Here is a 26,568-nt window from a genome sequence, read left to right as displayed (position 1 = left end):
CCTGCATGTTCTGCACATGTATTCCAGAACTTAAAGTATAATAACAAAAGAATGAGAACATTTATTAAGCAGCTATTCTGAACCAAACACTATGCTAGTAACTTTTCATGTGTTATATGATTTAATCCTTACAGCAAACTTACAAAGGCGGTATTACAATTCATATAGATAAGGTGAATGAAGCATAAAAGAATCATGTAACTTTCTAAGGGACATGACTCTGAACTCTGATTTTGTTACACTTCATTTTGTCATCCCTTATCTCAAGGCATTTGGGGAAAGTCAAATTTAATTATCATGTGATTGTATATATACATAACTAATGAAATCTTTTTTCTTTTTTGGTTTTTCTAGTGTAATCTTAAAATAGGGCACAAAATGATGTCACAAACCCAATGAAATACAATAAGATGCAAAATCTCTAAAGAGATTGCCTATTTTAAATTTTTTCTTTGCTGCAGGAACTATTTTATACAAGAGATATTGCTGATTACTGGGAGCAGTAGGTTGGCTGATAGAGATTTTGTTAAAACAACAGTTGAGAAATATCAGCATTTGAAGTTTATGGCTAAGCTTCATCATAATGCTTTTGGATACAAAGACCTTTTTCTTTCATATTCTTAAATATCAGTAAGAAAAAGAGAGAAAGCAATTCAGACTCACAGTCTGATGACACATTCTCTGGCCCAAGAGAAAGTACTAAGTTTACTGACATCAACAAGCAAGTTCTAGGTATATACCGCCAAGTCAACATGGTCTGTTCTTCCTAAACTTGGACCTGTTCCTTTGAGTACCCATGTTATTTTACACGTGCATGTACACACACATTCTCTTTATGCATGCATGTATACACACACACATACATCAGAGTTATGGCATACTTCTCCTCCCCAATGTAAACAAATTATCTGTTTAACTGGATGCTTGGAAACTTTTCTGTTGACACTAAAACAATTTTTTTTTGACTGGGCATGGTGGTTCACACCTGTAATCCCAGCACTTTGGGAGGCTGAGGTGGGAGGATTACTTTAGCTCAGGAGTTCAAGGCTGCAGTGAGCTATGATTGCACCACTGCACTCCAGTCTGGGCAACAGAGAGATTCTGTCTCAAAAAAAAAAAAAAATCATCAAAATGATTTCAAATTAATACCCATCCAAATGAATATTTTACTATAAAATAAAAGAAGTAAATAACACAGAGTAATTATTTATTACTCATTTCTGGGCAGGATGAGGGTCTGAGAGTAAAATACAGTTCAAATACAGAAGTTACCTGGCTTAAAAATAGTTACTTGCTAAAGACAGAAAATTATTATAAATATTAAAAAACAAATAGGCAAAACATCTTGAAAGTTTTATAGGCTTTGCATTTTAAAATTATAGATGATTAGAGACTATACTTTTCTTCTACTGATACTAAAATAGTTTCATTTTCAGCTTAAATTACAAGTTAATAATTTATCTGACTGTATATAAACATAATATTCTTTCTACATTTTAGTTTTAAATAGTACAATATTAAAAAGCTTATAAATTGCCAATAAAAATGGGAACTCACACATACATTTCTGACATTGGGGGATTATTATAATTATTATGTTATGGAATGCCAAACATAGGCAATGTATGTACGTTTTAGGATAGTTATAATGAAATAATAAAAGGGAAAACAAAAACAGGACAACTTTGTCCCTTCAACGTAGAGGCAATGTAGGTTACTCTGGGAGGCCGAGGTGGGTGGATCACGAGGTCAGGAGATGGAGACCATCCTGGCCAACATGGTGAAACCCTGTCTCTACTAAATTAGTAAATACAAAAATTAGCTGGGCTTGGTGGCGTGCGCCTGTAATCCCAGCTACTCAGGAGGCTGAGGCAGGAAAATCACTTGAATCTGGGAGGCAGAGGTTGCAGTGAGCCAAGATCATGCCACTGCACTCCAAACTGGCAACAGAGTGAAACTGTCTCAAAAAAAATTTCTTTTTTCAAATTAGTGATTTAGTAAATTTGCTTACTGGAACAAAAAAGAATTGCACCATTATGAATAATGTGTCAAATTCTACGCGGTTTTGAATGTGTGGATCTTGTTGCTCTGGTATCTTTTTCCAGCAGTTGACTTCAATCAACATCCCCCTAGGTTTCTGACACAATTACATGTAGATAAAACTTTTGGGATATAATACATTTTTTATTAAAAGATAAAATCTGTCATAATATCCTTTTTTTTTTGAGATGGAGTCTCACTCTGTTGTCCAGGCTGGAGCGCAGTGGTGCAACCTTGGCTCACCACAACCTTCGCCTTCCAGGTTCAAGAAATTTTCCTGCCTCAGCCTCCTGAGTAGTTGGGATTACAGGCATGCACCACTACGCCCAGCTAATTTTTGTATTTTTAGTAGAGATGGTGTTTTATCATGTTAGCCAGGCTCGTCTTGAACTCCTGACATCAGCTGATCTGCCCTCCTCAGCATCCCAAAGTGCTGGGATTACAGGCGTTAGCCACCACACTTAGTCTGTCATGGTATCCTTAATACAAAAGTATTAGGATTGGCCATTATAAGATCTATTCTGTTGCAATGCTAGACTTACTACAGTAAATTTTAGAAGTATGTAAATATGTCATGGCTAGGAAAAGGATTCTAATGATCAGATCTTCCTCCCTTCAGTAGGGTGGCTGGAATAAATTTAGCATAAGACTAAGAAGATTATAACTTTGTTTCAATTACTCCCTTTCAGTGTGCTCTGTATCACACATTTAAACTATATAGTACATATGTAGCAGAGGGTTTGTGGCAGATTGGAAAGCTCCCAAAAATCTCTCAATGGGGTTGGGAACTAGAAATTTTGAGGGATCTGATTTCCTGAATGTGCTGCTATTGTAGGGCTCCTCAGATCTCAGTGATGTCAGGAAGAAGCCCAATAGGTTACCTGCTGGTTCAGTTATGCTTTGTCTTTTTACTTACTCACCTAATAAACGATATGTTAACCTGATCCTACCAGAAAAGTCCACAGGCTGCCTGAAAAATTATATTACTTGTTGTTTACCTCATTTGATGGAGTTTTAGGCATTAAAGGATAGAAAGTACTTGGAAAATCCAACAATAACCTGTATGTATTAGGATTTTTATGATTTTGGATGCATCAGACTCTTTTTATATATTATTGGGTATTCAAAATAGAAAATAACTTTTGATAGTTAAATGAACAAAAGAGGGAAAAATAAGCTAAAACTGGTAACATATATTTAATATTGTGCATAACATTGCTTTGAGTTGATGAGGTAAGATCAGCTATGAGGCAGTGTTTTTGCAAAATACCTGTAACTACTCCTGAATACCCTTCCGTTAGCCACTGATCACCTGGTTTCTGCCATGTCTAAATTATGATCTTTGGTAACAAGAGATCTGACTGGAGGAAGTGTTGTAGACACTCCTAAATGACCTCTTTGCCCTGGCTGGCTTTATCCACTTTAACTGCTACAAGTAGGGGAATGTTTTGCTAAATGTATTAGCAATCAATATTGCAGCTGCTAATGAAAAACTAGGTATTTGTATGGAACTCCATAATCAAACCTCCATTAAACAGAAGACAGATTAATAAAGAATGTAGATGCCTGTCACATTAGTAAAGAATGTAGAAAGTGAAACATCCATATATCAGGAATAATTCCAGAGTGTTATAATACATTATCTTCTTTAGTCCATTTGGTCTTCAAAACTGTATGTAGTTGTATCAATAAAATTCACTGCCTTTTCCCACAGGGATTGGTATTGTTAAGGACTGTTATCTAAATATGATGATGATTCATGGAGACCGCTCTCATGGATGCATCTGTCCGAATGTGCAGTCTGCATTCTTAATGTTTACCACAAACCCAGCGAAGCTGATGATCTGTCTGAAGGTCAGTCACTTCTTCAATAGTTCTCCAGCTACACTGGCAGGCATATGCCCGTGTTCCTTTCTTCTTTACCAACTTAGCTTTTAATTTGTGGAATTCTGGCATGTTGTTCCTATCAGTAAAACAGGAAAGTTTTAGCATAGTGCCTTTGTTCAGTGCTTAATGATTAAAAAAAATTTTTTTTTTAAAAAGGTCATTGCTTTCTTTTCTTTTTTTTTTTTTTTAAGGAGTCTCACTGTTACTCAGGCTGGAGTGCAGTGACACGATCATGGCTCACTGCAGCCTTGACCTCCCAGGCTTCTACCTCAGCCTTCCAGGCATGTGCCACTATGCCCGGCTTAAAAATTTTTTTTTGTAGAGACGAGGTCTCAGTATGTTGTCCATGTTGATCTCAGACTCCTGGGCTCAAGTGATCCACCCACCTCAGCCTCGCAAAGCGCTGAGATTGCAGGCGTGAATCATGGTGCCCAGCCTATTTTCTTATTTTCCCAGTATCCGAACACTGAACAATCAAGATCCCCCACACTAACATTAGATGATATGCTTTGGTGTTCTCTTTCTGATGGTATTTCTTTGACAATCTGTACTTTTTATGGCAATTCTCTAGGCCAGTTTATTGACTGTTGTGGAATACAATAACCTAAAGGGCCGAAGAATTACGAACATCCTATCAGAGATGAAATAATATGAAAATAGGATGGAAAGGATGGTGGTTCATCTCCTACCTCAGATACTCACCTATGCCGTATTTTAAAAGCCTGCAATATGGCAAGTTGAGAGAACATCAGAGGCATAAAGATCATAGGTTTCTGATGAATTAACTATAGAAAATTTTCATTAGTTTCAATGATCTATTTACTCATACTATCAGCAACAAAAAGTCTATCCTGAAATAAATATTAATAATGTTGAAATAATTAAATCAACAAGTAGGGCCATCGTAAAAATGATAACCACTGGATTTGATACTATTATAACAAAAGACTATAGAAGTTTAATTAATAAAAAAATCAATTATGATTTCATGATAATCCATGTAATGAGTTCATATAAACATTCCATGGCAAAGAAAAATGGAAAAAAATTTTAAAAATGATGAAAAAATACAAAGTGAAAGGACGAAATACAGTATGAATACCGGAAAAAGAGAGACAGTACCTAACCACTACTTGTGGATATCACTACAACAGAAGGCAGGCTACAAAGTGCCCTCTGCTGGTCAATGGGCACCACATTCAGTATTACACTGTACAAAATTCAGGCACAATTTAGAAGGTTAGAACCTCACAAAACCTGAGAGATTTTCCAAGCCAACTGTGTGACTTCAGGAAACAGACTGACCAGCTAAACGACCTAGCTAAGGGAAGAAATGAATAATCTAAATTTTAACAGAAAGAAAAAAACCCTGCCAAAACTAGGTTGTTGAGGAAAAATGTCCTTTATTTGATCTGCAAAATATTTTGAAAACTTAACATTTGATACTTGACTGAATCCTTAGAGATTTTAGGATTAGGAATCATGAATAGGCAGGGATCTAATTATGACATTTAAAATGCTTTTTAAAATGCATATATCTTAAAAGCTTAGGGAAACATCATTCCATTCCTTAAAGAAAACACATGATTTAATAGAAAAATAAAAGCATTTTCTTCAGCTGTTGTGGCAAGGTGGTAAGTATAGCTTACACTTCTTTCAGAATGTTCTAAAACTTGTCTGGCTGTGGGGGGTCATGCCTGTAATCTTGACTTTGGGGGGCCAAGGTGAGTGGACCACTTGAGCTCAGGAGTTCGAGACCAGCATGGGCAACATGGTGAGACCTCATCTCTACAATTAGCTGGATGTGGTAGCGCACACCTGTATTCCTAGCTACTCGAGAGGCTGAGGCTGGAGGATCCTTTGAATCCAGGAAGTGGAGGTTGCAGTGAGCTGAAATTGCAGCACGCACTCTAGCCTGGGCAACCCGGCTTGCGAGACTGGCTCAAAAAAAAAAAAAAAAAAGGCCGGGTGCAGTGGCTCGCACCTGTAATCCCAGCACTTTGGGAGGCTGAGGCGGGCGGATCACAAGGTCAGGAGATCGAGACCATCCTGGCTAACACAGTGAAACCCCGTCTCTACTAAAAATACAAAAAATTAGCCGGGCGTAGTGGCGGGCACCTGTAGTCCCAGCTACTCGGGAGGCTGAGGCAGGAGAGTGGCATGAACCCAGGAGGTGGAGCTTGCAGTGAGCTGTGAGCTGAGTTTGCGCCACTGCACTCCAGCCTGGGCAACACAGCGAGACTCCATCTCAAAAAAAAAAAAGCTCTAAAATTTCTCAAAGTTAGGATACATTAACTTCTCTCATTGTAAAACAGGACAATAAAACAACTGAACAGCATTCCACTGTGTAACATTTAAATTGTCTTTGGTCATTGTCCACTTCTGGTTTCCTCAGTGATTATTCCACATCCTCCTCCACTCCCTTATTTTCAGCAGATCACATCTTCATTCTCAAAACCAGGCCGCCAGGTATGAAAGTCTTCAATTTCCTGGCAAGCTCTCCCTGAACACATCAGTACCTTGCTGGCTTCCTCTCAGTCATAGAGGTCTTCCTTTTCCTATCCAAGGCTCACCTCCCATCAGTGCTCTTGGCCTTATTGTCTCTACTAACTTGCTGCTCACACGCTTGTCCCCGCCCATGTCTCCCTTCCCCTGGGCTCCTCTCATCTTATGAGCCCAGTATCTAAGAGTATCATAGACTAGCTGCTGAATAATGTCTACAGGTAAACACCAATATACTGTACAAAATAAATATCAATGATTTATATCTTGATGGTGGAGACAGCCTTATTCTTTAGCTGTTCCATTCTCTTATCTCCCAGAGACATTCCTAAGTGTCTTGAAAACTGAGACAGTATTTTCTACTGATTTAAATAATGACTACTTGTTTATTTTTAATAGTATAATAAATCCTCTAGCTGTCACTGTTTTATCTGAAAATACATATATTTTAAAACCAGGCTGCCACAGATCTAGGGTAAGCCAACCGGTGTTCTTGATGACTCTGAGATGCTGCAAGTTCCTCAGCAACTAAGTTATCCATAGTTTACTTCATGCCTGTGTTCTCCACTGTCTTGATGTTACATGCATTTTATTATCCTATGATAGTTTTATAAAAATTCATGCTTCATCTTGGAGACATATGGAGATTATTAGCCACTTATTAGATTAACTAGTAGATAGTAAATAGCAGAGAGTTTAGAAAAGTCAGAAAAGGAAAAGCCAACCTGTAGTTAAAAGCCAACTTTTCCACTTATAAGGTAAAAAGTGGGCTAAGCCTAAAAGTATGGGTTCCTGACCTCAGATTCTGGGAATACATTAGGCTTTATTTGGATTGGAAACTGTAAAATTTTTAAAGTTATAATTTTTCCATGTATTTTTATATTTGAATTGTGTATATATGTATGAGGAGGATTCAAAGTTTTCATAAGATTTTCAAAGTGGTTCTTGATGTGAGAAAGTTTAACAACTATTAAATTAGGGTATACTCATAGATTTACCCAAGAATGGCTGCCAAAAGAGGTGTAGGGGAGAGTCTCTTACCCTTTTCTTTATGCTATTGAAAAGTGCTGCGGTAATATACTGTATTAATTTTTAGCTTTAAATTTTTAATTGAAAATGTCAATGTAAAGTTCAAATATATTTTTATAACTTGTAACACCTTAAAGATATTAGGTATTCTGTAAGTGTATAAGAATGTACAAATTACATAAATATGAGCAAGACATTATCTCAGCCACAAGGAGAAAGGTAGTCATACACCAACCTAAGAGCTTCAGTTTTATATTACAGTATATAATAGGTCCAAAGCACCGTGAATACACAGGAAGGGAAGAGTTTTCTTCCAGTTGAGAGAGTGGTGAAAGAATCATGGAAGACATGTGATGAACTTTACTCTGAAGGACAGGTAGGGTTTAGGTAGATAAAATGGTGGGAAGGCATCCTAGGAGGTAAAGAGGTTGTACCAAGTCAGAAGCAATGGGAGCCTTGAGTACTCTCATGTAAATAAAATCTTTCAAAGGTGAAATATACTTTGTGGGAAGACAAAGCTGGATGATGGATGGATGGGAGCTGGATTATGGAGGGTCGTGAACGCCATGCTAAGGAATTTGGACATTATTCCGTAAGTGGAAGGGTGTTGAGCAGTAGGACGGTATACTCTGAGCTACGCTTTAATTCTGAACAAGGGAAGGATGGTCTGAAAGAAGAGACTGTAGGCAGAAAAACCAGTGAGGAGGTTACTTCTGTATTCTTGTCCAGAAGTAACATGTCCTTATCTAGGCTGACAGCAGGCAGATGGAGAGAAGGAGATGGATGACAGAAACACAGTCATGCATTGCTTATGCTTTGTTAGGCAATTCTATCATTGTGGGAATATCACAGATTGAGCTTATACAAACCTAGACGGTACAGCCTACCACACACCTAGGCTATATGGTATAGGCTACAAACCTCTACAGCATGTTACTGTTTATACCAGCATCACCGCAAACATGTGCAATGCATTGCAGTACAATATTACAATGGCGATGATGTCACTAGGTGATAGGAATTTTTCAACTCCATTATAATCTTATGGAACCACCATGTATATATGTATGCAGTCCATTGCTGACTAAAGCATCATAATGTAGCACATGACTATATTGAAGAGGTGAAGCCCACATGATTTGGCCGAATCCGCCTGGACAGAATATATCAAAATAAGAAATATAAAGTACTTGGTACTTTTTTCAGAGTGAAGTTCTTTAGTAACATACCTGAAAAACAGATAATCACATGATTTGTCCCACATATAGTCATCATAGCTGACTACCAAGAAATCACAGGCTATACAACGCAGATGGTCACATGCTCTGTTCAGAAAAAAAAAATTGTATATTAAAGATTATTGGTATCTTTAAATGTGAAGACACGGTGATTTATTTATGGGATATACCACATATTACAGACTACTGAATAAATAATAGAAAAGTACAGATTAATCTGATTATAAATCTTTATACTAAAGCATTATTTGCAGTCTAAACCTTAAGGTTAAATTTTTGCACAAACCTATTTTACTACGATCTTGTACACTGAACATACACATATATTATATAGATACAAAAGAAAATGGATTTGTAGATCTTTTAATTCCATGGTTTTCAAATTAGGTCTGAGGGAGATCTTCACATAAGCTGACTTCTTTAAATGCTTCCCTTCCTACTGAAATTTTCAGGAATATCTCTACCAAAGAATATGTCACATGACATTGAAATGAATCTGTTTTTCAGATAAGCTGATTAAGCGCTGGGAAAAGATTGTATTTGTTTGCTGCCTCACAAGTTGGCATAATGCACTCATTCACTCACTTAAAAAATATTTATTGAGAGTCTGGTATGTGCTAGTGAGATTCTATATTCATAGAGCTTCGATTGTAGTGAGAGAAGAAACAACGCTCATGATAACTAGATTATATGCTAATCTGGAGGGATATCTGAACCAAGGTGCACACTAACATGTATAGCATGATCCTATTTTTGTAAAAATGACCCCCCCAATAAATTCCTATATAGGTGGCTAGGAGTTTATAAGAACATGGAGCAAAATGTAGAAAGTTACATACTACACAGTAACACTGGTTGCATCAGGAGTGGTTGAATAAAGGGAAGGAAGGGAGATTATTATGTTTTTCTTTATACATGTTTCAATTTTGTTTTCTTCCAGTAAGCACATAATACTTCTGTAATGAAAAAATAAAACAAACTCATCATTAGATTTTTTTCATTTATTTCCCTTCAAAGTTCAGATATGCTAATTTCAAAACTGCAAATACCTTTGGCCTGAAAGTTTCTTTGAGAATAAATGCTTTAAAAAAAAAAAAAAAAAGAGAATAAATGCTTTGTATTTCTAAAAATACTATTAACTATAATAATAATGAAACATTTAAAACCTATACAAGTTTCATAGGCAAGTCCATATTTTCTTTCAAACTTAGCAATTTATGAAGTTGCATTTCTACATTTGGAAATTCAACAACTACATTTGTACACATTTGAACTCAGACTTCGAATGTACAAGTCAGGAAATGCAAAATGATAGTTCCCAAAGTTACTATGACCTGCTTTCTTATGCATACATAGTTTATTACATGATTGCACAGAGTGTTAACTTTAATGCCTTAATACACATGTGCAATTTGGCTGAATTATTGCTGTTGTGGGAACTATAATTTAGAATTTCCTGACATTTTGTATGTGTAAAATCTCAACCATAATGTTAAATACAGCTTTTTAATTTAATTTAAAATTTAGTAGTTTATTCAAATCTATTCACACCACCACATTTTCCTACAAACACTGTCCTTTGAGAAACATAAAACTAACTTGCAGCTAAGAAATCATTCCACTGCTACGATTTACTCTATTAGATCATAATTAGTACCAGTCTATGGAATAATCCAGTCTTGCAAGTAGTTTAAAAAATAATTGAGAGTAAAATTCGATTGGTTTGAAAATGCCTTCGTTTTATCTGTAGTACTTATTACTGCCACCATGCTTCCTACTACTATTCTCTCCCCTTTCCATCAACAAATGAAAGACAAATCTTTTTCTAAAATCTAAAGTCATTCAGCATTACCTCAAACCAGAGCTGTATCTAGAAATCAAACAAACAACACAAATAGGCAGGATAGATTCAATTTCCTTTATGCCCTGGCCATGTAAATCAGTACTTCTTTTCAAGGCTGAAATATATTTCTCTTTCATAACTATGTAAATAAGAGCATATCTAATATAAAGTCATGACTCCAGTGAAAGACAAACTGTCAGGTGTTTCCTTCTAAAATGTAGAGGATATCACACATGTCACCAAGAGCTTTGTTCTTTTGTCCAGCTAATAAGTAGAATTCACTATTTTAAAGATGTTTATGACAAGAATGCCCCAAATCTAACCCAATATAATCTTCTGCCCAGACACTGTGGTTCTCTGTTAAATCCTATCAGATCTACACAATGGGACTAGAGAAACTTGATGTTTGGACAGTTTGAAGATAACAGCAGTTCCAATAGCAACATCAGCTAAGATTCTTCCCAGACATTACATGGCTTTCTGCTACGTGATATAATAGAAACCATAATGGATTAGGTATCAAGTAACCAACTTGAATCCTTGCTTTGTAATAATTGATATGACCTTGAGCAAGGCACATTATTTGGGAGTCATTCTTATTCTTTCTCTCTTACCTTCCTTAATCAATCACTGAATTCTGTCAATTCTATATTCTAAATACTTCAAATTTGAGCTTTTCCCTAAGTCATTGCTACCACGCAGGTCACAACTCCCGTCTTCTCTTTCCTGTCTTGCCCCTCCAACTCCCAAGCCATTTTCTGCACAGCAGCTGACGTGACTTTTTTAAGAAACAAAAATCTGGCCCATTGCACACAGGACATACTTTTTCCAAAATCCTCTAAAGGATTACAGGACCCTAAGTCAAATGTCCCTCCACTCTCTCTCCAGTCCCCTCAGCGGCCATTCTTTCCCATTATGCTCCAGCACAGCCAGATGCTCTCTGTTCCTCCCACCAGAGGAACACCCCCAGCTCCTCCCCTTCTCAGGGATCTTCTAAACATGTGTGTGCTCTGGCTCCAATGGTCACCTCTCTTTGCCTAACTCCTACTCATTTTTCATATTGTGGTTTGATTATCTTCTCAGAGAATTATTCCTTGATTCTTCATATTGGTTAGAGTGCCCATTATCTATGCTTATAGTATGCCATACTTTCCCTTTATGTCACATATCAAATGGAAATTAAATACTTATTTGTGGGATATCTATTTAAAGCCTATCTCCTTATCTAGACTGAAAGCTTATGGAGGACAGGAAGTGTCCATTTATTTGTTCACCATAATTTGTTCATTTAATCCTTAGGGCCTACCAAGTGATTAATATGTGTTTGACGAATTTAATACAAGTACCTCCATCTCTTCATTTATAAAATGGAGGTAAAAATTCTTGATTGGCATCTTGGGTTTTTCTCCTGTGGAGTAGGTAAGTCAATATGCATATATAAAAACTGCTCTGGACAGTATAAAGTACTTCACACATAAAATGTTGCATATGCAGATGAACACGTGTTTATTTTTCTATGGGTGCAAATTGTGTGTCATGAAAGGGGCAACTAATAAAAAATCTGCGAATACAATATTTACCTGCACATATATATGCAACTGGTATCTCTTCTTACAGCTATGCAGGAGATAGAAATGGGGTATAATTGATTTTGGCATCCCACTTGGACTAACAGTATGTGATAGGAGCCTCGAGCTATGAAAACAGGCTGTTCTTTAGTTTACTGAAATTCCATCTAGCATAGATTTTGTCTGTGCTAGAACTAAATCAAAGTACACACAAAATATTTCATACATAAGAAAATCTCAACGAAATGTTTACTTTTTAGAAGTAAACCAGAATGTATTTTTTTAAAAGATCATTCATGAAAACAGAAGGCACCTATAAGTATATGTATTTCCTGAGATTAAATGGAAAGCTAGTAGTAGAATAAATATTCTAGTCCTTGAGATATAACAAGAAAGCAGGACTAATGGATGAGAAAGACACCTTAATTAGAACCCCGTGTGCCTGCAGTACCTAGCTGTCTTTTCCACCATAAGCATAGTTTTCATGTATTATTTCATTTAATCCTCAGAGTATCTCCATGAAATATGTTTAGTTTTTAAGAGTGAGGAAATAGGTTTTAGAAGATAACATCCCTTCTTAAGGCTTCAGAGCTTGTAAGTGGCAGAGTGAGGCTTTGAACTCAGGCATTCTGTCATCAGAGCCCTTCCGTTTCATGCCATAGGAGTAATCATGTGCTGCTTTGTTCCTCACTGGCCAATGTTTTGCCTTTCACTGATAACCTAGCACAGGGTTTACGACATGGGCATTCAATGGATTTAAAAAATGGAAAAAATTCAAATGGAAAAATCAATCTGCAGTATGTGAATTAAACAGATAAGGTAGCAGGAGACATGCATTAGAAGGGAGTGTTGTTTCAGACAGGGAATAAATGTAAATATACTCAGACGCAGAAAAACGCAAGTGGAAAGTACAGAATGACAAGCGTCCCAGTGGAAGTGGAATATCTGACCCAGGCTTTAATTGGAGCTGAAGGAACTAAAGAGAGAAGAGGAACAACAAGGATAACAATTTGGTAAAGCAAATAATAAGTTCAGAGTTAATGTGAGACAAATGGCAACTCTCACTTCCCTTCTGAATAGAGGAGAGGCACTCAAAATAATATTTTAGGGATATTATCTTGAATGCTATATGTGGGTGATACTAGAAAAGATGGAAGTGGATGCTAACTGGGAAACTGCTGCTGTGGTTCATGGGTGACTTGATAGATGCCTGGAATAGAGGAGGCATGGCTCTGAAAATGATGGAGACAAGTCCCAACTGAGTTGAGACAGGTAATTTAGGATTGATAGCAACAACACTAAATTCACCTCTACAAGCAGTTTGTAGCTCTAATTTTTTTGTACAGAGTCCTCGATACATGATGATTCAATTACTATTAATTCTCCTTCATAGCTCTAACAGCAGGTAACATTCCAGTGGATTTATATTAGCCTTTGGCTGCCTGGTGTTCCCATATAAGGCTTCTCCAGACTCCTAATTTCACTTTTGTCCTATAGCCCTACCTTCTGGGCATTGTCTTTGGATTTGGATGTAGGCTGGCACCACCACAACCCTCCAACAATGTTTTTTTTTAACTCCCACTTCTATTATTCAATACAGTTAATTTGCCACAGTGATGTTTTGGTCAACAATGGACCATATATACAACAGTGGTCCTACAGAATTATAACGGAGCTGAAAAATTCCTATTCCTAGTTACATCATAGCTGTCCTATATAGCACAATGCTTACTCATGTGTTTGCGGTGATACTGATGTAAACAAACCTACTGAGCTGCCAATTGTATAAAAGTACTGCATACAATTATGTATGGTACCTAACACTTGATAATGATAATAAACTATGTTACTAGTTCATGATTTTACTATACTATACTTTGTATCATTATTTGAGAATGTACTCCTTCTACTTATTAAAACAAGTTAACTGTAAAACATCCTCAGGCAGGTCCTTCAGGAGGTATTTCAGAAGAAGGCACTGTTTTTATGAGATGACAGCCCCAAGCATGTTGTAGCCCCCCCAACAAAGGCCTTCCAGCGGGGCAAGATGTGGAAGTGCAGGACAGTGACATGGATGATCCAGACCCTGCATAGGCCTAGGCTAATGTGTGTTGTGTCTTCATTTTTAACAAAAAAGTTTAAAAAGTAAAAAACAATGAAACAATTGAAAAAAGCTTATGAATAAGGATACAAAGAAAGAAAATATTTTAGTATAGCTATACAGTGTTCGTGTTTTAAATTACTATTAAAGAAGAATCAAAAGTTAAAAAAAGTTTATAAATGAAAAGCTTCAGTAAGCTTAGGTTAATATTATTAAAGACGTTTTAAAGTAAACTTAGTGTAGCCTAAGTTACAGTGTTTATAAAGTCTACACTAGCGTAATGTCCTAGGCTTTCACAGTCACTGACCACTCACTCACTCACTCACCCAGAGCAACTTCCAGTCCTGCAAGCTCGGTTCATGCTAAGTGCCCTATACAGCTGTACCATTTGAAAAATCTTTTCGAATGTATTTTTGCTGTACCTTTTTAATATTTAGATACACAAATATGTACCATTGTGTTACCACTGCCTACAGTATTCAGTGTAGTTACATGCTACACACGTTTGTAGCCTAGTAGTGTGTAGTAGGCTAGTACACCACCTAGCCTAGGTGTGTAGTAGGCTGTACCATCTAGGTTTGTGTAAGTACACTCTATGATGTTTGTACATGAGGAAGTCACCTAATGACATATTTCTCAGAATGTATCCTTGCTGGTGACGTTTGACTATATAACAGTTATCCCTCCAGAAATGTGGTCAACATGCAATCATATAACTTAGGCCATTCTTTCTTAAAAAATTAACAGAAAGTAAGTGTTTTAGAAATAACTAGATAAAAATATTTTAATAAAGTAAGCTAGGTAAGTAGGCCTCTGCCAAAAATAGAACCAAAAGCAGCAGGAGAGTAGCGTTTGCTTAAAGCCAAACTGTTTGCCCATATTATGAAAGTGCCAATGGAATGTGCTAGGACTATGGGGCTAACATGGGTTTGGGGTAGGTGGCATCATGACTATAAGACTGCCCAGAAAGAGGTACTGAGTGAGAAAGCAGAGGTAGGAAGGGCAAGGAAGAGACAAAGAATGTAGGGTTTCTGCTTTTGAAATATGTAAACATGTAAAATCAAGCAACTATGCTTGAGAATGTTTTGGGTAATGCAGACCTGTAGCTTTGCATGCTAACTGGCCAAGGCAGTGTGGGTAAGGCATCATGTATCTGCATGGCCACTTTACTTCCACTGCCTGGAAAGAAGTTCACTCTCCTGTGTCCTGTGGAAACAAAGCTGCGACTGGAGTGATCCAGGCATTTCAAGTGGGGCTTAGAAAAGAGCTTAAAATGAATAACACATACCTAACATCACAGCTTTCAATAGCTATCTCCCAAGAATTAAAAACAAAGAATTCTTAGATTAGCTAATAAAAATATATCTCCTTATAAAACAGACTGATGCAAAGATGTTAAGAACTACATTTTAACAACGGGGCATCCATTTGGAAAAAACCTAGTAAGAAAGTGTAATACATTTCTGACAACCTACCTCCATGAAATATTTGTTCCAATCCCACATGGAATAGAGCTTCCACCAAGGTACACCGGACTGCAACTAGATGTGTTCAACAGATGCAAAAATATGAAGTTATAACAAAAAATAGGAGAAGTTAATTGGCTATGTTAAAAAAATTTTGGTTTTATTGACTTTATGTTCTTGTAATCAAATTGTCTATTTTCCCTAGCAAGCCAACCATTTCAAAGAAGAGCTATTTATTGTAGGATCACTGCTTTATTGGATATAACCTGTATATTCAGGAACACTCAAGGAGTTAAAATGAGTAAAAGAAAAATGTATTTGCCAAATAATGTAAGGGTCAAAGTAAATACTGAAGAATGTAACAGAACATTAATTTTGAGAAACTGTTCACACTTTTTTTAAATGGCAGAAAATTATTTACAATAGCAATAATCCCCCATTTAATTTCCTTTACATGAAGGGGGTCATAGACCATAAGAACACTGAAGATATTGCTATTGGTCTTTCTCCTGAAGGCCAACCAATGCTTTGTTGTTCAATGTCACTGCTGTTTAAATGGTAACAAAATCTACTAGACTATGCTCATAGTGTTTGCTCAATAGTGTGTATAAGTCACCAAAGCAATCTCAACTTACCTTTTACCAAGGCCTTGAATGGAAGCTCTGACAGATGTGTTACCTGAAGATTTAGATTTTAATTTCTGTTAAAAAAGCAAAACAATAAAAGGCCACGAGTAACTTAGAAAACTGTAACATGAAAACTAATATTCCTTATAACAAGAATATTTTCTAAATGACTTAAATACACATTTTGATGGCATCATTTTTAAGTTTCTGAAATAAAAACAATGATCAAAACCTTTTAAAGGCAAAACGGAAGCAGAACTCCCTAAGGAATGTGCAAATTACTCTACTAATTTAGGCTAGGAAATTGATATATTGCCATTATTAGCATGCTAAGATTTAGAGTCACTTTATAACTCTTCAGTTAATATTACAGTTCAATGATTTAATATGAAGGACCTGCTATTTAAAACTTCATTCTAGAAAAATTCAATTGAGGAGGAAAAAAACCTCAGGCTCATTTTTAAAGGCTGTGAATGTGCGTCATATGAACTAAAATTAAACTAACCAAGCTCCTGTGTAACTTCAGGAATATTAATTTTGATCAAATGGAATGGTATCAACCAATAAATGTTCAAGGAAAATGTAGAGCTACCTAGTCACAACCATACAGTAGTTCCTATATGGTTACATAATATCATCATCATTAGCAAGCATTTATTAAGTGTTAAGTGGTATATGGTACCAAACAACATAAACCAACCACACACTAGGACCACCGCCAAGGAGAGGAAGTGAGATGGAGAAAAGGCAATTTAAACTATGCAGAGTCGTGCCTTCATTTTACATAGTGGATGAGGAAATTTAATAGAGGCAAAAATATTGTCTTACCATGTCACTCAACTCTTATTTGATGTTAAGCAGAAATGGAAAAGATTTTGGCACATGTCTGAAAAATAACAATATGCACGAATCTTTCTGTTTGGGGAGCATGTTTCATGTGCCATCCAGACTCATGCTTATGACTCTAAGCTGGCACACTCTGAGGTTCGTTGTTGGTTCCTGGGCTTTCTTGTGTGGGTCTGGGAACAGTTCAGAAATGCGACAGAATGGGAGAGCTGGGGGTGCGGTGGGGGAGTAGTATTTTTAGGGCATAATGTAGCCTCTAATGACAACACTGGCATAGACCATCTGTTGATCGATCTTTTCTTTTCTTTTCTTTTTTTTTTGAGATGGAGTCTCGCTCTGTCGCCCAGGCTGGAGTGCAGTGGCGCGATCTCAGCTCACTGCAAGCTCCGCCTCCTGGGTTCATGCCATTCTCCTGCCTCAGCCTCCCAAGTAGCTGGGACTACAGGCGCCCGCCACCTCGCCCGGCTAGTTTTTTGTATTTTTTAGTTGAGACGGGGTTTCACCACGTTAGCCAGGATAGTCTCCATCTCCTGACCTTGTGATCCGCCCATCTCGGCCTCCCAAAGTGCTGGGATTACAGGCTTCAGCTACCATGCCCGGCCCAATGTTTCTTTTCTTAAATGTTTTTTTCCCCAATGAATGTTTTACTTAGACCTCCTATCTCCTTTGAAGGTTGGAAAACTGGACATAGTACATAACTAAAAAAGGAAAAGATCATGCTTAAAAATTTATTTCTTCATGACTGTAAGAGCTACTTTTATTTCAAATTAGTATATCTTAAAGCCAAGCCAGAGAAGTACTTATCTTGTTCTGAAACACCTTAACTGAAAAGATAGCGCCTCATAAACAGATATGCACCCTATAGTACTTAATAAATAATGAATTGTTCAGATGATTAATGAAGAGCAACAAAACGATGTAATTTTTTTCTACCATTAATTAGTACTACAAATTGGCATTACTATTCAGTGCTTACACACTTACTTGGTACTTAGGAAGTATTCTGTTTGCAGGGTACAGGTGACCCTTGAACAACATGGGTTTTAACTACACAAGTCCACTTATATGTGGAATTTTCCCAACGAAACAAGGATCAAAAATACAGTATTTGTGGCATGCAAAACCCATATACAGAGGGCTAACTTTTCATATAGGTAGGTTCTGTAAGGCTGACTGTGGAACTTGAGTATGTATGGATTTTGGTATATGTGGGGGGTTCCTGGAACCAATCCCTTGAATATACCAAGGAATGACTATATTTAATATTGCTATTGTGTTTACATATTATTCAACTTGGCATCAGTGTATTAATTTACTTCAGGTGAATTGAAAAAGTTTAATTTTGAAAAATTCAGATCTTAAAATCTATACTAGTCATTTGATTTTTAGTCTGGGGACAAAAATATAAGTGGTCTCTATCCATATTCTTACCACAACCATTACCTAGATGTTTTCAGTCCATTGTTTTGCTTTATCTTCCCTATCCTTTAAAAAACAAAACCCTGCTACTATAGTTATTTCTTAATGTTTTTTGTGGTCTTTGTAAATTAGACTTCTATTTTTGTATCTTTCTTTTAAATCTAAAAGATATGCTTGACACACACCATACTGATAAAAATTAAAACACATAAATTCTCATATACTGCCCAGTATGAAAAATGTTAAGTGATAAAGTCACTTTGGAAAACAATTTGGCAATGGGTAGAGTTGAAGATAAGCACACCTTATGACCTAGGAATTCCTCTTCTAGCTTTATACATCCTAGAGAAACTTCTGTATATGGGTAAAGGAAGCCATGTAAAGATATCTAATGAAGGAATAATCACTGGTTTTCCCTGTGTACATGTTAAAATTTGTATGCCTTTTCTCCAATTAAAAAAAAGATATCTGATGAAGCATTATTTGTAATAGCAAACAACTGAGCACAATGTAAATGTTCATCATCAGGAAAGTGGATAAACTGTGGCAGTTATATAATGGACTACTGTACACAGTTACAATTGTTTATGGTTATATACATATGTAATAAAAGTATAAACGTATGGATGGAAAGGATAAATGGTTATCTTTGGGAAGGAAGGCAATAGAGTAGGATTTAGAGAGGTCTTAAACTATATCTTTAATTTGCACTTCTTTTTTACAAAAAGGTCCAGTAAAGCAAATATGGCAAAACATTAATATATGTTTGATATGGGTAGCTGTCATGGTATGTTCAGTATATAGGTTGCTGTTATATTATTTTGTGAACTTTTTATGCAGCTAAAATAGACATATAAACATTTAAAAAATTGAAATATTAACAATTTAGTCATTGCTTCATGGGATAAGAGCAATGGCATTGCATGTGAGGTGCTAAGCACATTCCTATAATGAAACCTGTTTGTTTTTGGCCTTTTAGAAAAGTGTTCTTAGAAACTACAAATAAATACAAGTGACCAGCTTGATGTGTGAGTTGACTTCTATGCTAACAGCTTTTCTAATTTGTTATTCTTACTGAGAAATGCACAGGGAAACACGTACTGAGAGTTTCTAATATTTTACTGCTTCTACAGCTCTTTAAGTGTAATAATTTCTTTAAGTAATTGTATTTCTCAGAATTCAAAAGATAATGGGTAGCTACTTGCGTCTTCTTTAAGACTATTCTAAACATGTCTTGAAATAATGATAGAATTGCTACATATTTATAACACTTGACTTACAGAGGGCTTTTTGTCCAAGTTGGGCTCTTCAAATATTTCATTAATAAGACTGTCAAGATCATCTTCTTTTTCAAATGTTTCTGTTGATCTGAAAAGAAAACATATGCAGAGAAAACTCACCTGAGGTTTATGAGCAGATAAAACTAGTATTGGAAGAGTTTTGCTTAAAGTCCATTAATTGAGTTGATAGTAGAAAGATAAAAGTGATTTTAATTTTTTTCACTGTGGATATAGTCTAAGTTTGTTGAGACAAAGATATATTTTATCAGGTACAAATTCACATATGTTCTATACTATTACATACTTGATATTACATACTTGAGACATTTAAAACTATGTACATTATATTTGAGAGGAAGCTGGGTATGTACTTATCTAAATTACTTAAAGCATGTATTTAATGCAAAATATGTACAATGATAAGCAGAACCTGATATTATAAACAAAGATAATTTTAAGAGTCTTCCTGACTTTTCCCCTAAAGGTTGCATTGTAAGTCAACCGTATCTCTTTACAAGAGGAGCCAAAGGTCATGTAATCAAATGACCACCCTCCCCCCAACCCCCCAAAAAAGGTGCTATTTGTTAGAATATCTCAGCTACTCAACTACCTCTACCTTCTGCAGGCAGTCATCACTGGATTATTAATACAACCACTACTGCACAGAACTTCTATTTAATAGCTGATGCTAAATAGCTAATAGCTAAATAGTAAGTATTGACTGAATACTTACTATAACCCAGGCATTGTCCTTAGTCTTTACATGAGTGTATCTTTATTTAACCCCATTTTATAGATGAAGAAAAGGCACTGAGAGATTCAGAAATCTGTTCAAGGTCATATAAATAGTGGGAGAAAAGGCTTGGAATTGAATCTAGGGCAGTCCCTGCACTTCATACTATACAACATTAACTTGCTTTAGCGTTTATATAAAGTAGATGCTGTACATCAACTTTATAACTTCATTAAATTATTTGTTTTAGAAGACAAGTTTTTTAGTCAAACTCTCTAATTTCAGAAAAGTATTTATTCTGACAATTTTTAACATAGGCCTTCTTCGTTACATCTTGGAGTAAAAATATTTCACCTGAAATAAGAAAAGCAAGAGACTGCTGCCTACTACCTGATGGTTGGTTCTGTCTGTCTCCAGGCTTAGCCTCTTCAGTTGTACTGTAACTTTTACCCTTAATGTCTTTCACTGTCTATTGGTTTCTTCCTTTGACTTAGAAGTATGCTCAAGGCTTTCTTCTTCAAAGAGACACTTCAAAAAACCCTTCTCTTAAAGCTGCCACCCTTTCCTACTCACTACTGAAGAATAGTCTATATCCACGATTTCTACTTCCTTACAAGTAGACTAGATTTAGAATCAGCTGGGTGTTAATCCTAGACAGGGGTTTCTCAACCTTGGAACGACAGACATTTTGGGTCAGATAATTCTCTGGGGTGTGTATGTAGGGGCAGGAGACTGTTGTATATTGCAGGACATTTTACAGCATCTACCCACTAGATGCTATTAAATAATAGCACACCCTTCCCAGGTGTGACAATAAAAAAAAGTCTCCAGACATTGCCAAATGCCCCTTGGGTGGCAAAATCATCACCAGTCTAGAGCTACTGACCTAGTTTAAATTATTTAATCTCACTGAAACTCAAATATTTTATCTATAAAAATGATATATAGATGACTACTTAAAATTTTTTTCAGGTATAATATTCTACTTCTGGCCTCTAATTCCTCAACTACAGTGAAAGTCTTCTCTCAAAGGTTTCCACTGCCCAAATCACTACAATATAATGGTGGTTCTCAGTTCCAATCCTCTTTAATCTTTCAGAAGCATCTGACACTGTTGGGTACCAATTCCTTATATTTCTTTTTTGATAAGAGGTGGCTAAGATGGCCTCTTAAAATTCTCTTCTTTGGCTTTCAGGACATACTCACTGGGGTATCCTCCCTCATGCAATTTCACAGTTTCAAGAATCAGATGCATCCAAACTCCACCAACCTAGTCAGTACTGTTACAGATCCAAATTACCAGCTTATATAAGATTCTGGTCTGTTCTTAGATCATGCAATTTCACAATGCCTACACTTGCCTATGCTTTGCTATAGTAATAACAATAAAGTCAACATTTCATTGAGAACTCATAATTTTAAAGGACTGTATAAGACATTTTTTGGTCTTCTGATGTGATAATAATCTCAATCAAATGTTAATAAGCTTTTACTGGTTCCCTCTCTGACTCTGTTTCTGACATTCTAATCTTTTAAAGATATAGTTTCTGCTGAAAATAAAAGGTATATTCAAAATAAAATATAAACACTTAAACCTATAATTAAATGTGACAGGTATATATAAAAGCCTAAATCTAGATGTACTATGTCCTTGTGATTTAGCAATATGACTGTAGGCAAGTAACTAAGCATTGATTTGGTCAGTGAAATGGGATAACAGTATTCACCTCATGGGGTTGTGAAGATTAAATGAAATAACATATATAAAGCACTCAGCATACAGAAAGAGCTCAATAAATGTTGGCTGTTATAGCTATCATCTAGAAAGCTATATTATCTTTAAATATTCCCATCTGTATCAGCCTGAACCACTTTATTCCTATTGCAGTTCCTCTCAACCCACATCAGTCTTTTCTTTTTTTTACTAATCACATATTTCTTTTTATCATTTGGAACACTTCAACAAATTGCATGTTTTGACCCCTTACATTAGCAGTTGTTCCTGGTATCCAGGTGTAGCATGGTCATTTATAGTATTATTTGCAAAGCAATCATTTTAAGAGGTAATATCAGTATTTTAACTCTTATGAGAGATATAGGTTACACTGCTATACAATTAGTAGGTAATCTCCTGTTAATAAATTCAAACATAAATTGTTCCTAGCTTTTAAGTATCAATTTTGGCTCAAGGAAAAATTTTAATATATAACATTATAAACCAGGTTGGGACTATATTTGGTATAAGGTTTAGGCCCTTTGTTGCTGTTTTTTGTACAATTTACAACTACATTGCCAGATGAAAAGTTTTAATATAAATGACAAAAGTACTGGTTCACTACGGCTTTTATGTTATTTAGTACTAAAAAATCTAATGTATTAAGGTGGGCTGAGGTACTAGAAACATTATGGATGAATTTTAGTAGAGCAAGAACAGGCATGACACAACCCATGGTTGGAGCTTGCTTCAATACATCCTGCCCCACCGCATGCTAGTTCTCCCAAGATGAACAGCTCTGAAAAGCTCCTTGATAGATTGGCTCTATCCCCTAGAAGGACAAATGAAAAGTATTAAAGCAACAACTGTTGTGGGATACGGATGGTAGATGTGCTAATAGGCACATAAAGAATTCCAGTATACAAGATAATAAAAGTTAATGAGAGTGGTATTTACAACATACAGCCAAATGAGTGTTAGCCCGTTCATAGTAATTATAGTTGTCTCTAATTTTTGTTTTAAAATGTTGCTCAGAACTCAACTAACTTTTAGAAATTTTGTTTATGTGCTCCTTTAGAATTTTTTCGATGCTTTTATCTTCGCAGAGTGAATTTTTATAAATAAATGTCACTGGAGATAAGCCAGGTGAACTGGATAGTAACAGAGCTGGATAATACTTTGGGAAATCACACATACACACACCAAAAAAACAAAACCAAATCAAAGATGCAGCCACAAAATTAACGGAGATGACGTTCTTAGATTGATCCAAGGTTGCCTCCGTGTAATTTCACAAGCGTTTCCAAAATATTCTAGGCAAGAGGCAATTTCCAAAAGATTCTAGCAAGAGTTGCTGAAGGACAATACTCTGATGCAAACATTGTTTTTTGAGGGATTGTGGGGTAAATGGGGAAGTGAAGGAAGTCCTATTATTCAATAATTATATGGAGGAAAAACGACTGGTAAATTTGAAAGGTAGTTTTTTTAGATCAAAAACCAAAATACTTAAGAAATGTCCCTAAATTTCTATATGTATGCCTGGGACCCTTAACTAGGGAGCCATGGAGAGAAGGAAGGTAGACGATTTAATGTTCACAATAATTAACCCTTTTGTCATGAATCTAATCTCATCTTAACTCCCTGAGTTAAAAACAAACAAACAAACAAACAAACTGAGGTGCGATGGCTCACAACTGTAATCCTAGCACTTAGGGAGGCAGAGGCGGGAGTACAGCTTGAGCTCAGGAGTTCAAGACCAGCCTGGCTAACACAGCGAGACCCTGTCTCTACGAAAAATACAAATTAGCCGGGCGTGGTAGCTCGTGCCTGCAATCCCAGCTAGGGTAGGCCGAGATGGGAGGATCGTTTGAACCAGGGAGTTGGAGGCTGCAGTGAGCTACGATCGTGCCACTGCACTCCAGCCTGGGCAACAGGACAGAGCCAGACTCCATCTCAAAAAACAAAACAAAACTGAGCTAAAGACAGAATTAGGATTGGCCTGGGGAGCGGGGTCTGAGTCTATGGGATGAAGTTGTCTAACAGGCCCCTCACAGGGAGATGAGAACCGCTTGGACACAGAGGCAAAATCTGGCCGAGGTCAGCACAGCCTTCTTGGCGTTAAGAACGGGGCGCCTGAGGGGCATCCCGGTCCCCGACTAGAACCTCCTAGGCTCTGGCAGGCAGAAACAGGGTGAAGACGACAGGCACGGGCCACGGGCTCTGCGGGAGGGCGGGACCAGCTCTCTGCGGCCTGCCGGGGGGCGGAGTCTGCGCTGAGTGAAGAAATGCCAGAATCCGCTTAGAGGGTCGAAGGGTGCGCTGCCGCTGAGGATAGGGCGCTGAGGGTCTGAACCGTGATGTAAGGAGGGGCTGGAGTTCGCGGGCACGTTTCTTTTGGGTTGGGCGGCGGAGGGGCAGCTTTAGGGCCCGGAGCAGGGTTTTAGCAGAACAGCCCACCCCTCCCGCCCCGTTAACCTGAGATTCTCTGTCGCCTCGGCTTGGTTCCAGACGCTACTGTGTGTGCCGCCGTCGCAGCCTTTGGGCTGCTCGACCACGCCCCGTCTTAGAAGGTCAGGTGTGCAAAACTTGGACTCGACTTCATCCAAGAGCTGGTCCAGGTCCTCCGCCATCTTGAATCGCCTGGCGTTTTCCCTTCGAATCGCCAGGCTCGGTGGTTTCCAGGGATAATCACGCGGGGACCCGGCTGGCTCACGTTCCATTAGGCGTCCCTGCGCATGCGCACCGCTTCCCGTGGCAACCCGGCGCCCAAGAGGGCTAGTGGCAGAGAACGCGGTGGGTTCGTGAGGGGCTGGCGCATGCGGGGACGGAGTTCGGAGCTGTCTCTGCCCTGTGTCTGTGTGACTCGCGATGCTTTGCGTTTCTTCCTTTAAGCTCGTCTGGCGTGGTTTGTCCCGTCTGCCCCTCCCGGGCCCACGTTGTAACCACAACCACACTTTCTCGCCCTTTCATTCTCTCCTCTCCCGTTTGGGTCCCTGTTGTGTTTCAACCGTTAGAAAATTCCTGAAATCTGTGGAAGTTGGGGCAGAATGCTCTAAAACACAAAAAGTGTTTGATGGCGAGAAAAGAAGCTAATGTTTTCGTAGTCGGCAGGATTCGAACCTGCGCGGGGAGACCCCAATGGATTTCTAGTCCATCGCCTTAACCACTCGGCCACGACTACTGGTGGTGTGAGTTTTTGCGATGAGAACGCATGTAGAGTCTGCACAAGCGTCTGCTGCAATAACAGGCACGTTTTGATCTGGAGTGAAACCATTACTGAGCTGTTAGGAGCATATTTGAATGTTATGGCGCTTATCATTATACTGTTTGTGAAACTCTTAGAAGGTATCCGGTCCAACTCTTTGTTGGAAAAAAGAGAAATTCTAATTAAATCTGAGAGAGGGAGAGATGCGTGCTCAAAACTATTGTACACCCACCTGCTTGCACAATGTTGGAGCCATTTCCAGGAGAGAACCAGGAACCGGGTGGGGGCCAACCAGTCTCCCGGCTTCCTTGATGGGGCTGTCAGTTCCACTCCTTCGCCTTTCTCTTTGACAAACAGCTCCCAGGACTTTCTTTTCACCCATTATACATTAAGAAGCTATTTACCCAGCGATTTAAATTCACTCCGCAGGGTCAGACAGTCTCACCGTGCCATAAAAGTACTACTTTGAAAAGTGTAAAGCGTGATACAAGCGTAAGGTGTTGTTAATGGCATTCTTAATAAATACCGTCCACAGTTTAACCTGTGTTTTGGGTATTTCTAAAGTGGGATAGCAAAGAGTTTGGCATCCTTGGGAACTCTGGAGATAGTTTCATCCAGATGATTTGTTCAAAGTATCTTTTAACGTCTCTGAAGAGCAACATGTAGTGGTGTGCTGGAGTGAATAGGACCTGCTCACTCCTACCCACTGATAAATTTTCAAGGATTTTGGGAACTAGTTGTTAAATGCAACTATTATTAAATATTAAATTATGCAAACTTGCAATTACATTATATTAAAAGCAAATGCGATACTCAAAATTCACATTCTAGTGATTCCACTACATTTTACTATTATTTATAAATATAATTGAGATTATTTACATCTGAAAGACTTTCTCTCTTTAACTTTCCATTCAGTGATGTCACTTGGGAAGCTTGAAATGAGCCATAGTGGGTGTTATTTACATGAGGGAAATTGCAAATGTGCCAAAGCAGGGCTTTTTATCCCTAGTAGATGGTTGTCATTTAGTAGCATACTGCATGTTACCATCAGACCAACTCTGAATATTC

At 37.4% G+C, this 26,568-nt stretch overlaps 1 protein-coding gene and 1 non-coding gene across 2 annotated transcripts; both read right to left on the bottom strand.

Moving 5' to 3' along the window:
* Positions 1-1,149: 1,149 nt before the first annotated feature.
* LOC105508198 (chromosome unknown open reading frame, human C8orf37) lies at positions 1,150-24,956 on the bottom strand. The gene is made up of 6 exons (XM_011937006.1): positions 24,768-24,956; positions 19,846-19,933; positions 16,310-16,374; positions 15,684-15,749; positions 8,688-8,783; positions 1,150-4,003 (listed from the first exon to the last, which is right to left on the bottom strand). Exons 1-6 carry the CDS (start codon positions 24,920-24,922, stop codon positions 3,850-3,852), a joined length of 624 nt encoding a protein of 207 aa, XP_011792396.1. The 5' UTR covers positions 24,923-24,956; the 3' UTR covers positions 1,150-3,849.
* A 435-nt stretch (positions 24,957-25,391) lies between these two features.
* On the bottom strand, positions 25,392-25,473 carry TRNAS-AGA. The gene has a single exon. It is a non-coding gene; the product is annotated as a tRNA-Ser (tRNA).
* Between the last annotated feature and the right edge of the window lie 1,095 nt (positions 25,474-26,568).

Source organism: Colobus angolensis, unplaced genomic scaffold (assembly GCF_000951035.1).
Source record: "Colobus angolensis palliatus isolate OR3802 unplaced genomic scaffold, Cang.pa_1.0 Scaffold16, whole genome shotgun sequence".
NCBI lineage: Eukaryota > Metazoa > Chordata > Mammalia > Primates > Cercopithecidae > Colobus > Colobus angolensis.
Note: the sequence above shows the minus strand (reverse complement) of the source record. Positions and strands in the feature narration are given on the sequence as shown.

Coding starts and splice junctions, on each gene's coding strand:
- LOC105508198 (XM_011937006.1), bottom strand. CDS start 24,922: ATGGCGGAGGACCTGGACCAGCTCTTGGATGAAGTCGAGTCCAAGTTT. Junction 19,934..24,767: donor GAGGCGACAGAGAATCTCAG/GTTAACGGGGCG, acceptor TTTTCTTTTCAG/ATCAACAGAAACATTTGAAA. Junction 15,750..16,309: donor ATTCAAGGCCTTGGTAAAAG/GTAAGTTGAGAT, acceptor GAACACATCTAG/TTGCAGTCCGGTGTACCTTG.